The following is a 16,155-nucleotide window of genomic DNA, read 5'->3' as shown; positions in this document are numbered from 1 at the left end:
GAGGGGGAGGGCAGGAGGAGAGAGAGAGCATCAGCAAAGTAGTTTGCCTGCCTAAACCACTAAGGCATTCATGGATGAATGAAGAAAGGGCCATGGGGATATTTGGATTCACGTGAGTGCCTGCAGGAGAGTGTACGGTTGTGTTATTAATGCATGTGTGTGGAAGCAGAGGCCCCGGGTGGGCTGTGCTTGGAGAGAGATGTGCCAAGCTCCAGAAGGGCCTCCCAGATGGTCAAGGGGGGAGGAGCTGCCCCCTCCAGGACAGATCGGAAGGACGAAGCTTTTTGAAGCAGGAAAGCACAGGCTGACAGAAATGGCAGATGGATCAGTGTGTGTGTGTGCATGACTCAGTCAGGGGAAACAGTGAACTGGCCCCCAGATTCCAGAAATGCCTGACCGACCACGAGGCAGGCTATGGAGGGCAAGGGCCCTTGGTGTTAGTGTTCCTGGAAGGTTTTAGCGGCAAAGTCCTGAGGGGATCTGGGGGAAAGCACACATTTGCTGAGCCTCAGTAGAGTCAGATAGTAGAGGGTGGAGACACAGTGATGGTTGCCTAGCAGGTAGATGGGCAAAAAGAGCTCCTTTTCATTGCGTGTCTGTGGGCTTACCTCATTTGCAGGCTGAGGATGGAGAAGCACCTTGTCGAATAACTCATGCTAGGTGGGGAAACACCTTGGCATAGGCAGGCCTACTCCCAGCCCCTCTGTGCCTTTAGTACCCAGCAGCCTGGATCTTGAGACTGCCTGTCCCTCAGTGCTGCCTCTTGGACCAGTCAGGATTCCTGGTTTCCTTGGTAACGGGAAGCACGTCAGCAGTCTGGGCACTCCCAGCCATCCCGGTGCTGCGGTTGCCGAGGAGACACTGCAGCCTAGCTGGGCCCTGGCAGGTGAGGGGGGGTGGTGCTGGGAAGCCTCAAATCCTCCAGCTTGCTAGGGTTTAGGCCCTCAAAGGCCACCCTTTGGTTGAAAGTGCTGGATAGAGTCTAGATAGGAGAAGGATCCCTGAGGGTTTGGAAGCCACACCCTGTTTATGTTGAGTCCTATAGATTCTGCAGGGCCCCAGGTGGCTGAGCTATTCCCAAGAGGCTGAGCCTCCTGGTGTTTGTAAGACTGGCTTAACTGTGGCTTTGATGTCACCACTGGAGGGTGGGGTAGAGAGTCGGGACTGGGGAGGGAAACCTGGCTAAGGAAAGAAGAGCCGAAGAGCTGGGGTCTCATGAGCTCCTCTTCTTCATCCATCTCCATCCCCCAAGGAGGTTCCTTAGTATGGTGGTCTTGGCCCCTCCCTCGAGAACTCCAGGCGGAGGAGGATCTTGCCTGGCAGACGCTCTGCCCTGGTGAGAAGGGGGCGGGATGAGCTTTTCTCTGCAGCCCAGCAGCAGGCTGTGAGCCCAGCTGGCTAGGCTAGAGGGGATGTGAGGAGGGAGGGTGGAGGCAGGAGGGGCAGGGAGTAAGCGCCATGTTCTCCCAGGACTTCTTCCTGGCTATCATCCTGCAGGACAACAGTCCAGGTGAGGGGCACCATGGGGCCCGGGTGTGATGTGGGGTGGGGCTAGCCAAGAGAGCAGAGGTGGCTGGCATATAGTCAGGGGACATGGATGGATGGAGCGCTGTAGATCTAGGAGAGGAGGGGTATATATCACAGATTCGGACTCTGTGTGTGTGTGTCTGTGTGTGTGTGTCTGTGTATGTGTGTGTGTGTGTGTGTCTAGTATCTGCACACCGGTAGCATAGGTTGATAATATATTGTATCTGAGTGTTTCCCCACCTGCATGTGCATGTGGTTGTCACATATATGTTGGGAGGTTTTGGTAATGTTGTATGTACACACCTGTTGGTAGGACTGGCATATATAGATATATATATACACACATAGCTCTACACAAGTGTGTAACTGATGTTGCTATGTCAGCTTGTGCCTGAACTCACAAGCATACCTGTATGTGATGCCTTCCAGAATTTTCTGTGCGCTGTGCAGTTTATGGATGCACAGGTGTGTGGTGGGGCTTACATATATTGTGGGTCGTGTGCACGTGGATGTGTGGAGGAGCTGGCAGTGTGTGTATCTTTTATAGCTAGACATAGGCTATGCATGATGCGTGAGGTGACCTGGGTCATTCTACCTCCTCTCCTCCTCCTTCCTCTCTGCTTTCTTCTTCTCTCCATGTGGCCACAGTAGGCAGCAGCAGGGCCCAGGAGGAGACCTGAGCCATGCTCCCCACTGGTGGCTCTCAATGTGGTGACACAAGTGCCAGCTCTAGAAGCAAGCAGCAACTATAATGTCCCTTCTCCAACTCCTTCTCATCCATGGGGTCTTGGGACGGGGATGGGCCATCTGATTGCTTGTTGGGTGGGCTGACCCTCACTGAACCTCCTACCTGGCAGATTCCTTCTGGAACCCCAACGCTTTCGAGACGGATTCCGATCTACCGGCTGGATGGATGAGGGTACAGGACACCTCAGGGACCTACTACTGGCACATCCCAACGGGGACCACCCAGTGGGAACCCCCAGGCCGGGCCTCCCCCTCACAGGGGAGCAGCCCCCAAGAAGAGTCCCAGGTGAGACTCAATGGCTTGTTCCATGCCAGGGGTGGAAGGGTCTGTCTTCTAGGACAGGGTGAAACTCCCACCCTACATCTGTTTCTCCTTCAGCTCACCTGGACTGGCTTTGCTCACCAAGAAGGCTTTGAGGAAGGAGAGTTTTGGAAGGTAAATGAAGGAACCAGTTTCACTCTGGGGGGAGGGGGGGAAGTGGGAGAAGGGGCTTCATTTTGGCCTGATTCTAAATCCCTTTTCAAAGGATGAACCCAGTGAGGAGGCCCCAATGGAGTTGGGACTGAAGGACCCTGAGGAGGCGACATTGTCCTTCCCAGCTCAGAGCCTCAGGTGAGTGAGATGCAGCAGACTACGGTTAGACTGGGTCTATGTAGAACGGGTATTGGGAGAACTCTAAAAATAGGGGTGCTGTGTCAAGTGTTCCCATCTGCCTCCAGCCCAGAACCAGTGCCCCAAGAGGAAGAGAAGCTGTCCCAACGGAATGCCAACCCAGGGATCAAGGTTTGTTCAAGACCAGCACCCATTCTGTAAGCAGCCCCTTGTGTGGAGGACAGGCCTTATGCTGTGCTTTGAGGATGTCTGTGGGCTCAGCAAAGCTCCCAAACAAGGAGTTCTTCCCAGTTTCAGGCAAAGATATGTGTATGAGCTGAACTGTCTTCTGACAGCTTCTGTACTTAATTCAGTTGGCCCAAGGGCCTCTTAAGGACTCTCAAGGCTCAGATCCACAGTCATCTCTACTGACCATGTCTTGTTTGGGGACCTTACATCTAAGTTCAGACTGCCTCACACTTTCTATGTGCCAGGTCAGAAGCTCCTCTGTCCTGTGCCCCAAGGCACCTCCAGTTCCATCTCAGATCTCTACCCCAATTGTTTTCTGTGTCTGGCAGTGTTTCGCTGTGCGCTCCCTAGGCTGGGTAGAGATGACCGAGGAGGAGCTGGCCCCAGGACGCAGCAGCGTGGCAGTCAACAACTGTATCCGCCAGCTCTCCTACCACAAAAACAATCTACATGATCCGATGGCTGGGGGCTGGGGAGAGGTGAGGGCCTGAACTGGTGCGGTGGTGGTACCCTGGGAGTGTGCAGGGAATTGTGAGATATGGGGGATTTGACCAGTCTCATGGAGGGCTGGTGGAGACATGGGAGTGGATATTGGTTTAATTAAGGAGCATCTCTGAGGGATGGATGTGTAACCCCAGCCTGGCGCCCCGAGGAATGGTTGCTTAACAGTGATGGGGATGATAAGAGTCATGGAAGAACCTTTATTAGACTAAGGCCCAAAGGTGGATGATCTGACAGCCAAGTCAGCCCTGCTCCTCCCCAGTGGTGGCCAGTGTCCCCTGAGCTGGAGAAGGCAGAGATCTGCCACCCTCCCACTAGGGCACCACTGAGTACCACCTCCTGGGTTTGCAGGGAAAGGATCTGCTGCTCCAGCTGGAGGACGAGACTCTAAAGTTGGTGGAGCCACAGAACCAGACGCTGCTGCATGCCCAGCCCATAGTCAGCATTCGTGTGTGGGGCGTTGGGCGGGACAGTGGAAGGTGGGCACGGGAGTCTCTAGGGTGGGGGAGGCTCATCCATCTAGCAGTTAGCCCTCTTGTCTAATCTGTTCTTTGGCTCTCTTGTGCTGCCGGACCCAGAGAGAGGTATTAACGTCCGTCTGCTTTGACTGTGCCTCCTCCTCCTACACCTGGACTGGATGCTGCGAAGCACCTAGGCTCCCTTTCTGTGTGCCCTGTCCTTTCCCCACCCGCTGTGCTGGGCATTATCCCCCACCTCAGCATGCTTGCCTCTCTGTCCGCCCCAGCTCCTTAAGGCAGAACCTACAGAACACCAGGGCCAAACCCTGTAGGCTGTCATGGACAGGGAGGTTGTGGGTGGGACGGTGGCCAGGCATGGCATTTGATGGTTCTAAGAGACACTGAGGTGACCCTCCCCCAACAGGGACTTTGCCTACGTAGCTCGAGATAAGCTGACCCAGATGCTCAAGTGCCACGTGTTTCGCTGTGAGGCACCTGCCAAGAACATCGCCACCAGCCTGCATGAGATCTGCTCCAAGGCACGGCCCCCTCCACTCCCTGAACTAGCTGTCACCTTTGCTCTAGAAGGGTGTGGGTAGGGCTGCTGAGTCGGTGGGTAGTGAGGTGGGGGCTTCAGGGCCAATGTAACTCTAACAGAGCACCCCCCCCATTCTTTCCTCAGATCATGTCTGAACGGCGCAATGCTCGCTGCTTGGTCAATGGACTCTCCCTAGACCACTCTAAACTCGTGGATGTCCCTTTCCAAGGTGAGTACCGCAGCCTCACAAGACCCAGCTCAGCTTTGCTCATTAAGGTGAGGTGACCTGAGAAGAGGCACAGGCTCCCGGGCAGGCATGGGCACATGGAGATAGGTGCTTTACAGTACATAAGTGGACAAGCTTAGAAAGAGGCAGGGGAGAAGTGGGGGTGAGGATTTGGCTGGGAAAACGCATAGTTCATGCACTGGTGTTGCAAGCTAGGAGAGCAGTGGAACCTCTTTTTCTCTTCACAGTGGAATTCCCAGCACCAAAGAATGAGCTGGTGCAGAAGTTCCAAGTCTATTACCTGGGAAATGTGCCAGTTGCTAAACCTGTTGGTATGTGTCCCCTTCCCTCAGGGACCCAGCCCCCTCAGTCCTGGCGCTCTGTCCCCCACCCTGGGCTTTCTTGGGTTTATTCTCCTGGGTTGTCTCATATGTGGCATCGCCTTGCCTTTCACAATTCATTCCGTCTACCTCCATGCCAACCTTGTCCAGTGTTCTGCCTGTAGCTCCAGTGAGCGTGTTTCAGTGAACATCTATCACAAGACTAGTGCTGAGCTAGGCACAGAGGGAGACTTTCTTCCCCTATCCCTGATTCCATGGGAGAGCTTTCATGGGTTTGGGAAGCAGGTGTTTGGGTGGCTGGAGACACCAGGCATTAGCCTGGCACTGGGTTCAATATAACCATCTTCATTGTGAGCCACGAGCATCCTGAGAAGGACTCTGTAAGCATAATTAACATAGGTTTCACTATTGTAAAAGTGTAGAGTTTTTAATATATTATTTTATTTGTGTGTGTGTTGTATATATGTGCACACTCATGTGCCCATGCACTTTTTGCTGGCACACACGTGCACACATAGTACTAGGGATCAACTCCAAATCCTTAGATGTGTAAGTCAACTATTCTACCATGAGTTATACCTCATCACTTCTTGATAGTCCTACATGTTGCAATTACAGTAATACCTTGGGTTTATTCTCCTGGGTTTATAGCGGATGAAGCAAGAGAGCACGCTTTCACAGTACCTGACATTTTTTTATTTATTTACTTAACAATTACCTTTGAAACCTATTGTGTCAGGTCCTGTGTTGGGCCATGGGAAACAATGGCCACAGCCTGGCTTTCGTGGAATTTATGGGAACTTACAGTAGAATAATCAGGCCAAATCAAATAAGTGTCATAATAAATCAAGTCCTTTATAGAAAGGAAGTAGCAAGATACAGAAAAAGCTCTTCATTCAGTCTAGGACGCTAGAGAAGGCTTCCTGTGAAGCCTGGCATGGTGACAGCACTGATGATCCCTGAACTTGGGAAACAGAAACAGGTTGGCTGCAAGTTTGGTGAGCTATAAGTGAGTACCTGGCCAGCTAGGGCTACAGAAAAAGTCAGTTTCCTTGACCCATCCCACCCCTGTAAAAACAGGAAAGAAAGAAAACACAGCCTTCCTGTGAGAGTGTCATATGAACTGAGAAATATGAATAGCAGTAGATGTGTTAGAGCTAGATGATCATCCAGACCAGGAAAGAGTGACCAGGAAAGGTCACTCTCAGCTGCATAGATGGTGTGTGAGGCTCCAGAGCAGGGGACATGGTGGCACCAGGAAAGCACTAGGAGAAGGCTTAAGACAGTGATGTGGTCTTTAAGATTGAGAGCTGCAGGGAACCATTTTCCTTGGTCAGCTTCCATTACTATATAAAACACCTGAGGTGATCAGCTTACAAAGAGAAGCAGTTTATTTTGGTTTGTGCTTGGTTGGCTTTGTCTGTGGCAGTGTCACGTCACCCAGGAGCCTGTGGCATAGACACAGACACTCCTGCCCTGGGACCAAAAAGAGAAACTGAGGTTTTGCAATTCCTATCCAGGACAGACCTTCTGGGACAGACCTACTGTTCCTATGTCTTCAAGGTTCTAGAGCTTCCAGAAACCTGGTGGTCTGGGAATCAAGGCTTTCACACGTGGGCTTTTGAGGGAACATTTGACCATGCGTGCAGGCTTCAGGAGTCTTCTTGAGCAGATTTGAATACAGTAAAGCTTGCTTTGGCTGTACCATGAAGAAAGATGTTGAGTGGGTGCAAGAAAATGTAGGACATGCAGGAGGAGCTTGCTTTTCAAAGTAGTCGGTAATGAGAGTGTCTTAGACAACAGCAGGCTGAAAGGAGTGTAAGTCAGTAGGCTTTGGTGACTGATTGACAGTAGGGCAAGAAGCAAAGGCATTAAGGATGACTTGAGTCCTTAAGGAGCACTTGGACTGCATAGCTGAGTGCCAATGGGATAGTGGTGCCTTTCTCTAAATGTAGCAGACACTGGCGGAGGTTGGCACCAGAGTAGGGACAGCCCAAAGTGAAGAACAGTGTGCTAGGCCTACCTTTGTATTTAATGGCTGGGTGGAGGAAGGTGAACTTCCAGGACAGTGAGAGTGGGAAAGAGGGAGGAGGAGGAGGCAAAGAGAGGACTCCAAGGAATGGTGGATGTGGCGCATGTTAAAAGACAGAGTCCCAACATCTTGGTGCATGCCTGTAATCCCAGCTCTGGAGAGGCAGAGGAAAGAGAACTGTGAGCTTGGGCTACGAAGACCCTACTTCCCAAAGAAACCAGTGCAGGAGGAAGAGAGTAATGAGAGGACAGGAGAGAGGGAGAGGGAGAGAAAGGAGAGGTAAATAACCAAGCTTGGGGTTGGAGGTGAGGACAAGTTCTCAGAGACTGTTCTTTTGGACCAGCGCGTTCTTAGTTTCCTTCCTCTTTTATATCTGTAAAGTGTGCGTGTCTGTGTGATATGTTGATCTATTGAAGTCTGAGGACAACTTTGAGAAATCAGTTCTCTCCTACCTTTAAGTGGGTCCTGGGGAGAAATTCGGGCCATCAGGCTTGCGTGGCAAGTCTGTTGAGTTATCTTTTTTATCCCTTTTTGTCTCCCTCCACTGTTTACACACTGTTCTCCTGAGGCTACAGTGTTCATCCACCCACCCAGGAGATTATTCTTGAATACCTTGTGCCAGGCATGATTTAAATCCTTGGCACACATCAGTGCAAGGCATTGGCCATGATTCTGGACCTCAGATAGGTTAGATTCTAGCAAGGAGAGATCAACAGTAAGAAGTGCATTGCATGGTGCATTTGAAAGTAACAACTGGTACAGTGGGGAGGGGAATGCACAGAAGGAAAGTGGAAATAGGAGTGTAGGCAGGTGAGGTTTTAACCCTGGGCTATGAAATTCAGCTATTTAGATGTCCCCCTTTTCCTTTTGTGCAAGATAAGGCTTTTCTGTATAGCTCTGGCTTTCCTAGGATTTTCTCTCTTTAAAAAAAATTTTATTATTATTATTTTTTTTATTTTTATTTTATGTATGTGAGCACATTGTAGCTGTCTTCAGATGCACCAGAAGAGGGCATCAGATCCCGTTACAGATGGTTGTGAGCCACCATGTGGTTGCTGGGAATTGAAGTCAGAACCTTTGCAAGAGCAGTCAGCACTCTTAACTGCTGAGCTAACTCTCCAGCTCTCCTAGAGCTCTCTTTATAGACCAGGCTGGTCTTGAACTCAGATATCCACCTGCTTCTGCCTCCCAAGTGCTGGGATTAAAGATGTGCACCACCTCACCCAGCCAGCTGCCTTTTTCTAGAGCACCTTCCTGTTGACCCTCACAAGGTAGACTCAGAAGTCAGACTCCACCCAAGATCTTGGGCATATTCTTCAGCTTAACTTTGGTTCCTTCCTCTCCTGCGAACTTTGAAATTTCCTAGTATTTGAGCTTAAATGTTGTAGACATCACACCATTCTGCCTGTCTCTTGAGCCCCTTGCAGCGTGACTCTGCCATCTGCTCCTTTCCTGTGTCGTCATCCTCCTGTGCACTCCAGTGTTATTAGACTTTTCATTTTCCTGCATTTGCCTATGCTGCCTTGAGAGTCACATTGCCATGTATCTGAAATCTTCAGCAGATAACCCCTGAGTTAAGAATAGGAAACATAAAATCCATTTACATTTAGTCTGTGTCTACAGTCCAGTGTAGAAGAGTTTTCTCTGAGGCTGGGTGGTAGTGGTACACACCTTTAATCTCAGTACTAGGGAGGCAAACGCAGGCAGATAGACAGATCTCTGTGAGTTTGAGACCAGTCTGGTCTACAGAGCAAGTTCAGGACAGTGGAGGCTACACATAGAAGCCTTGCCTTGAAAACAACAAAAGTTCTCTCTGGAGTATCTTTCTTTCCATGCCCTGGAGAAGGCTTCCCAGGTGGGACCTAGGATGTTAATCAGGAATATTAAGATGGATACTGGAAAAGAGTCCTTGGAGACTTGGCCATTAGTCATAGAATGTGTCCTTAGGTCATCGTTTTCACTGAAATCTAAACATCTCCCTGCCCCAACACACCCCCTCCCGTGCCACACACACACACACACACACAGAGCTCTAACTGTAACTTGTTTAGACTATATTAGCTTTGAACTTGTGGTGATCCACCTGACTCTGCCTTCCGTATGCTGGGATTTTATAGAAGTTTAAAAGCAGTTTGAAGTGGAGGAGACCATCATGGGATTATTGATTTTGAGACAAGGTCTTGCAGTAGAGCCATGAATGGCCTGGAACTATGTGTAGTCCATCCTAGACTTGAACTTGCAGCGATTCTCTTGGCTCTGGAAAGTGCTGGCATTCCCAGAGAGACCTTTGTTTTTTATCTCAATGTTTTTAAGTATTAGTTATACATAATAGTTTCACTATGACATTTCCATACATGTATATAATGTATTTTGTTCATATTCACCTTCTCTTATTCTCCCACTCCTGCTGAACCTATTTGTTTGTTGGTTGTTTGGTTTATTCTTTTATTTGGGGTGTGTGTGTGTGTGTGTTTTGGTTGGTTTTGGTTTTGAGACAAATCTCTCTACATAGCTCAGGCTGTCTGGGACTCACTATATATTATCAGGCCAGACTAAAACTCACAGAGGTCTGCCTGCCTGTGCCTCCAGAGCGCAGGGAAGTCACGCACCACCGTAGCTGGCCCCAATTGCTGAGCTGAGTCCTTTTCCCAGCTACTATTCTTTCTGTTTTCAAGGTCTCATTATGTCACTTTGGCTGGTCTGGACTCCATATGTAGACCAGGTTTTGAACTCACAAGGAAACCCTGTCTCTCAAACAAAACAAAACCCAAACCAAACAAACAGAAAAACAGAGCCAGGAGGTAGTTCAACTGGTAAAGGCATGTGTAGCCAAGCCTGACAACCTGACTTCAGTCTTCTGGACCCACATAGTGGAAGGAGAGAACTGACTCTTGCATGTTGTCCTTTGACCTCCATGCATACACAATAAATATACAATAAATTAAAGATTTTTTAAAAAGGTTTGGGTCTGGGGGTGGGGGGGCTATCCTGGCTGATCAGAAGCCACTGTTTTTGTGAAAGGAGCCATGTAATGTTTGAATGCATAGAGTAACACATGGGGAAATTGGGAGGGGTCTGTCCATTTAGGGCGCTGAAGTAAGAGATAGACACAATGAACAAAACCAAACCCGAGATTCAAGATAAGACAAACAAGAAAGGGTCACACGTCACTGAAGTCAAGGAGAGTGTCCAGGAAGAGTACCTAGACAGCAGCACCCTTAGGCTCCATGTAGGTAAGATGGGCTATCTTCTTCCTTCCCTCAGTCCTGCATGTTTGTGTCTGTATCTTTCAGGGGTAGACGTGATTAATGGGGCCCTGGAGTCAGTCCTGTCTTCCAGTAGCCGTGAGCAGTGGACTCCAAGTCATGTCAGCGTGGCCCCTGCCACCCTCACCATCTTGCACCAGCAGGTAAAGCGCTGGGGTAGGAGACCTTGTGACTGTGACTGAGCTTTGCCATGAGTGGGAATCGAGTCAGGGGAAGAGCTGCCAGTAGTATAGAGTTAGGGGGTTTTCTTCTTAACTGGCTGCCTCCCCTACAGACAGAAGCGGTGCTTGGGGAGTGTCGGGTGCGGTTTCTCTCCTTCCTGGCTGTGGGCAGAGATGTGCACACATTCGCATTCATCATGGCTGCCGGCCCAGCCTCCTTCTGCTGTCACATGTTTTGGTGTGAGCCCAATGCTGCCAGCCTCTCAGAGGCTGTGCAGGCTGCATGCATGGTAAGTAGGCAGGGTAGTGGGATAGCAGTGTGACCTGAAGGGGCTGAGACGGAGAGTTACTGTCCCTTTGCTTCTCCACAGCTCCGCTACCAGAAGTGTCTGGATGCTCGCTCCCAGACCTCCACCTCCTGCCTCCCAGCACCCCCTGCGGAGTCAGTTGCAAGACGTGTAGGGTGGACTGTCCGCAGGGGTGTTCAGTCGCTGTGGGGTTCCCTCAAGCCCAAACGTCTAGGATCCCAGACCCCATGAAGAACTCCCATCCTTCCTCTGCCTGCTTGTTTGGGCCCCAGGGAACTCAAGGGTTTGGGGCAGGTAGGGGCGGGCTGTGGATGTCCTTCCTACACCCCACATCCCCTGGGCTGCCCTTCCTCAGTAGCTGGGGTTCCCTACCTAGGGCCTGGGAGAGAGAAATTGAATTCCTTCACAGAAGTCATTACACTGGACTGATGACATGAGGGGCCAGAAGCAAAGCCAGCCTTGGGCTCTCCATCCCCAGTGTTTGAGGTGGAGCAGGAAGAACTGGTCCAAGCCAGGCCCCATCCTCAAAGGCCCAGCAGGGGGAGGAGGGGACTGGTCTCATGGATCCCCTCTCCCGTGTTCTGCGGGCACCTCCGCTGTACTGATATCACTAATAAAGTCTGTCTGCGCTGCTGTGTGTCTTCCTGTGTTCATGCAACTCTTCAGTCAAGGTCATGCTACCAACTTCCCTTTGCCCTGCCTGTTTGGGACTAAGAAATTGGAACAGTGGAGTCTGAAGTGTGAGTCTCTGTATTTTAACAGCCTGGCAGGATCAGGTAACAGTACAGGGTTCAGAGGTTCATAGCACAGGCTCAGGCAATAGCTCCTGTCTGACTATCCAGAGCACTGAGACCTAGACAAAGCCGAGGTCAGACATCAGCCCCAGGGGTAATCCACAGTGTAGCCAAACAAACTCTCATGAGGCTGCTTGTTTCCCTGGCCTGAAGCTTTTGCCTCAGGTAGATAAGCAGCACTCAGGAATGTATCCCTTTTCTTTTCTTCTTTTTATTTTTTTTTTAAGATTTATTTATTTATTATATGTAAGTACACTGTAGCTGTCTTCAGACACTCCAGAAGAGGGAGTCAGATCTCGTTACTGATGGTTGTGAGCCACCATGTGGTTGCTGGGATTTGAACTCCAGACCTTCGGAAGAGCAGTCGGGTGCTCTTACCCACTGAGCCATCTCACCAGCCCTATCCCTTTTCTAATACATGAACTTTCCCCAGTCTGGAACCTGGAATACTAGCACAACAGGGGGCGTGACCACAAGTTATTGGCATCTGGGAGGCTCCCATTGGGCATCAAGTGGCGACACAGAGCAGGGCTGTCAGCTCGGGCTGAGAGCTGGGCACACAGAGTGGCCAGGCGGCAGGGTGTGCCACAGGGCTCTGAAGGTGGGTGGCCCTTATGGTAGAGAAACCAGAAGGTCTGGAAGAGTTGCTCATCGTCCCTCATGCGGTAGACCAGGTTGTGCCAGGTGGCAGGCATCGCATCTGGAAGTCCATAGGTTTCTCGAGCCCTGTAGAGGCGCTTCCAGCTTGGTGTGCCTCCTGGTGCGTTGGCCTGGGTCAGATTCAGGATGTAGGTCTCATGGTCCAGGACCACATGAGAGCTTCCGGGGTAGTTTCCATCTATTTGGTAAACTCGGTAGCCTGTGAGAAGGGAGCGTTGAGTGGTGAGGAAGGGAACAAAGGAACTTTAGGAGGACCTGCTTTGGCTTCCACCCCTTTCTGTCACACCAGCCTCGGGATAAGGAATGCTCCCTTTCTGCCTTACTCACCAGGGTTAAGGTTGATAAAGGTTGTAGCACTGGGCGCCAGGAAGGCTACAGCTAGTGGCCGGCTCAAAGTTTCCTCATCATAGAAGATCTCAAACTCATCCACGTGAGTGTGGCCAAAGAACTGACCGGCCAGAGTGTTTTCATACCTGCCCCAGACACAGTGATAGAAGGCTATAAGGAAGCAGAAACGAGGGTGGGTAGACCTGAGGAGTTAGGGTGGTCGTTCTGCACCTGGCAAAGAAGCTCCTCCAGATTGTGAGACTCTGTGCTTGAGGGAATTGTTCCCTCCCTCCCTCCCTTCCTTCCCTTCTTTCTTCCCTCCCCCCTCCCTCCCTTCCTCTCTTTCTTTTTTTTTTTTTTTCTCCAGAGAAAGGATTTCTCTGTGTTAACAGCCCTGGCTGTCCTAGAACTCACTTTGTAGACCAGGCTGGCCTTGAACTCAAGAGTGCTTCGATTAAAGGCATGTGCTACCACTGCCTGACTGTTGAGGGTATTTTAACCCTTCAGTCTCCACACCCAAGCCCTCTATCCCTTTACCTGGCTATGATTTTGTAATAATTCCAGCTCCAGCTCTTAAGACAATGTCCTGGAGGAATGTGGCCAATTATATGCACCTGAAGGGAGAATTATGGGCAGTCAGAGCATTGAGGAATCCAGGCAGCCTTGGGTGGAGTGACAGAAGATTGAGTATACGAAGGACATAGGAAGGTGACCATGGACCCAGGGAAGACAGTAGTTCTAGGAAGTGAAGTGACACTCCCCTCTTCAAAGATCTCAGCCCCACACACAGCAGCTTCTCCTCAGCCCCAACAGCACCTTCTCCACTCGGTTCATAATGCATCCCCTTACTTTGTCTCCTCGATTCTCAGCAGCCTGAAGCTCCTCCACCAACCACTGGAGTTGTCCAGCAGGATCTGTGGAGTTGATCAAGAGCCAAAAGTTCTCCCGGGAACAAAAATTCATATTGAGAGAGATAAGGCGGAGGCCAGGGCGTGGGGTGAGGGCATAGAAGCCCCCAATTCTGAAACAAAAGTAACCAAGGTGTCAATAGTCCTGCACCTCAGGCAGAGGTACACATGGTGTCATTTCCCACCCCCAGGAGCTCCCACCCTAGCTGAAGACCAACAGCAGTAATTATAGGGCTCCTCTGACAGTAAAGAAGCCTCAGAGGGTTGAGAGCTCCATGAATTCAGGACAAAGAGTGAGGTGAGTCAGAAAGCAAAGGCCTTTCTGTCAGGAGATGTTATAGGCCTGGCCACGTTGAGAAAAAATAGGAGATATTAAAGAGGGAGGGAGAATTCATTTTACAAAGAGAGCTACTGTAGGCAAAGACACAAGCTAGGGAGTGGGGATGTACTGCTAGCTCTGAAAAGAGGGTGGCTGGAGATAATTAAAGGGAAGGCAGGGTCAGGTTAGGGAGGACAGTAGAGAGTGCTGAGGACACCTGCTGAAGTAGTCTACCCAGTTCCCTCCTCCTTTCTCCCTCATCCATCTTTCTTCTTCCTTCCTGGGTTTCCATCGACAGTAAGTACCTGAGGGTGTGAAGGGCGTCAGCTGGTAACCAGGGTTCCCATGCCTTGGCCATGGCTTCATAGAGCCATTGTGAAGATTGGTTTCCCTTTATGAAGGGAGGAGGGAAGCCATTGACAGGAGTGCTCTCATGGTTGCCCACAGCAGGATACACTGGCACGGGGCCCAAGAACTTCCTCACGAGGTCTGTGATGGTGGTCAGGGCCCTCAGCTGATCTTGGCGAGACTGTTGCCAGACATCATGGGCAGGGATATCTCCCGTCCAGTACACCATTTCAAAAGGGCCGGCAGGGCCCAGTCCTTTCAACAGGCTTTCTAGCGTTCGCAAGGGTAGGTCACACTTGCTGTACTCGCCCCAGAACCCAGCCCCCTTCTGGGAGTTGGGTGGCCATCCGGACCCCCGGCGGCAGCAGAGTGGATCTGCACAGTAAGGGTCTGTGCCCTCCAGGTACTCATGGTCCCAGTGTAGATCAGTAAGGAAGAGGACACGGCTGACAGGGGCACCTGGGGCTGGTGGGCTCGGTGGCTTTGGGGGTGGCTTCGGCACTGATGGCAAAGAGATGTTCCAAGTCGAAAAGATGTCCCAGTGCCCACAAGAGGAGCCCAGAAGCAAGCCACAAGCCTCTGACGGGCTCAGAACTGAACGTGTCCACACCTCCACCACATCGTCCTCAAAGAGATGGACGGCTGACTGGCACACATTTAGTGGTGCTATGTTCAGCATCTTGCATATCTTGATGGCCACAGAGCCTACCCGTGCCACATTGGGCTCCTTCTGTGGTGGAAGGAACCAATGAAGAGAGGTCAGAGACAGAACAAGTGAACCCTGGCCACCACTCCACAGGCTTCCATGTCTAAATCGGAGCTAGGATGAACTCTGTCACCATGATAAAGAGACATCAGTATCTCCCACACACTGCCCAGCAGTTCAGCACCAGGCCTCTAGCACCTACTCTAGCTCAGGGTGTTCTACCATTTCAAGCCCACAATTAGCCAGCTGACTTTACTCTCCCTACTTTACAAAGGTCACAGTGGGGTAGTGGTAACATGGATGCATAGGAAGCACTCTCTACCAGAAATACATTGCCCCTTACCCCCGGGCATACCAGTGCCCTTCATCCTGCCCCCAGCATTCCACAACAGCCCTTCATGCACTCACCTTCAGCCCATGGTTGAGAGCAGTGAATAAGACTTTGCAGGCGGGGCAAGTGAGGTTCTGCCACCCAAAGGCATTCTGGAGCGGCGGCGCTATGGCACTGAATTTGACAGAATGGCCTTCAGAAGGAAGAGGATAAGCTCTGGCAGGAACCCAAAGAACCGTGGAGTCAAACAGAGCCAGAACGAGCGCCAAGCCCAGCCCCATCCAAAAGAGTCCCACTCTGGGTGCCGGTAAGGACCTCTCCAGTCTCTGCTCCCAGCCGGCTCTCAGGTGGTCCTGGCCGGATGACGCTCTGTGGTGGGGCATTGCCAGGCTCGTACACAGGACTGGTTCGCCCCTCCAGGCCCCACAGGCCGAAGCCCTGGCTGGCCCTCGGGGGCCCGGGTAACGCTGGAGACACCTGATTACCCTTCGTTGTGGTTGACTGATAGCTCAGCAGCCAGCCACAAAACAGCTCCTCCCCTTCCTGTTCCTCTTATGGCCCAGCAACCGTGGGGGAGCGCTGTCAAAGCCTTGGGGGCGGAGCAAAAGGGGGCTCGCCAGCCCGCCCTGGTCCGCCTTCTTCAGCCTCAGCCCAATCGCCCTGGGCGGTCGTAGGACCCGCGGGGTTGGGCTGGGTAGGTGACCTCCGTAGAGACAAGCTTCACCACCCCGAGTCATTGCTGCGCGAGGCTGCCGGCGGCGGCCCCGATGCTTTCTGCCCAGAACCCGATGGGTTCTGCCCTTTAGGGAACTCCCA

The 16,155-nt window shown here is 51.4% G+C and overlaps 2 protein-coding genes across 12 annotated transcripts in view; one reads left to right on the top strand and one right to left on the bottom strand.

Moving 5' to 3' along the window:
• Positions 1–11,580, top strand: part of Apbb1 (amyloid beta precursor protein binding family B member 1) — a 23,106-nt gene extending 11,526 nt beyond the window's left edge. For 2 of the 11 annotated variants that reach the window (XM_029479816.1, XM_029479815.1), the window contains exons 3-15: positions 2,385–2,560; positions 2,654–2,710; positions 2,802–2,887; positions 2,995–3,058; positions 3,445–3,594; positions 3,968–4,095; positions 4,195–4,200; positions 4,499–4,613; positions 4,757–4,841; positions 5,087–5,170; positions 10,505–10,620; positions 10,752–10,928; positions 11,010–11,580. In XM_029479816.1, coding sequence (XP_029335676.1) covers positions 2,385–2,560; positions 2,654–2,710; positions 2,802–2,887; positions 2,995–3,058; positions 3,445–3,594; positions 3,968–4,095; positions 4,195–4,200; positions 4,499–4,613; positions 4,757–4,841; positions 5,087–5,170; positions 10,505–10,620; positions 10,752–10,928; positions 11,010–11,177 — 1,412 coding nt within the window. In that variant the 3' untranslated portion in view covers positions 11,178–11,580. Of the gene's footprint in view, positions 1–614; positions 887–1,171; positions 1,511–2,384; positions 2,561–2,653; positions 2,711–2,801; positions 2,888–2,994; positions 3,059–3,444; positions 3,595–3,967; positions 4,096–4,194; positions 4,201–4,498; positions 4,614–4,756; positions 4,842–5,086; positions 5,171–10,504; positions 10,621–10,751; positions 10,929–11,009 lie in introns of those variants that run through there. The other 9 variants (XM_021168926.2, XM_021168930.1, XM_029479820.1 and 6 more) reach the window with 8 other exon arrangements.
• A 489-nt stretch (positions 11,581–12,069) lies between these two features.
• Positions 12,070–15,890, bottom strand: Smpd1 (sphingomyelin phosphodiesterase 1). The gene is made up of 6 exons (XM_021166689.2): positions 15,417–15,890; positions 14,260–15,032; positions 13,577–13,748; positions 13,265–13,341; positions 12,728–12,873; positions 12,070–12,599 (listed from the first exon to the last, which is right to left on the bottom strand). Exons 1-6 carry the CDS (start codon positions 15,720–15,722, stop codon positions 12,190–12,192), a joined length of 1,884 nt encoding a protein of 627 aa, XP_021022348.1. The 5' UTR covers positions 15,723–15,890; the 3' UTR covers positions 12,070–12,189.
• Positions 15,891–16,155: the final 265 nt, after the last annotated feature.

Source organism: Mus caroli, chromosome 7 (assembly GCF_900094665.2).
Source record: "Mus caroli chromosome 7, CAROLI_EIJ_v1.1, whole genome shotgun sequence".
In the NCBI taxonomy this organism is placed as follows: domain Eukaryota; kingdom Metazoa; phylum Chordata; class Mammalia; order Rodentia; family Muridae; genus Mus; species Mus caroli.
The sequence above is the reverse complement of the archived record's forward strand: the minus strand, read 5'-3'. Positions and strand labels throughout refer to the sequence as shown.

What these genes read in the sequence shown, in the direction of transcription:
- Smpd1 (XM_021166689.2), bottom strand. Translation starts at nt 15,722, where the DNA reads ATGCCCCACCACAGAGCGTCATCCGGCCAGGACCACCTGAGAGCCGGC. An exon ending in CTGAGAATCGAGGAGACAAA is followed by an intron (nt 13,342 to 13,576) that starts GTAAGGGGATGC and finishes TTCTCCCTTCAG; the next exon opens with GTGCATATAATTGGCCACAT. An exon ending in CTTTATCAACCTTAACCCTG is followed by an intron (nt 12,600 to 12,727) that starts GTGAGTAAGGCA and finishes CCCTTCTCACAG; the next exon opens with GCTACCGAGTTTACCAAATA.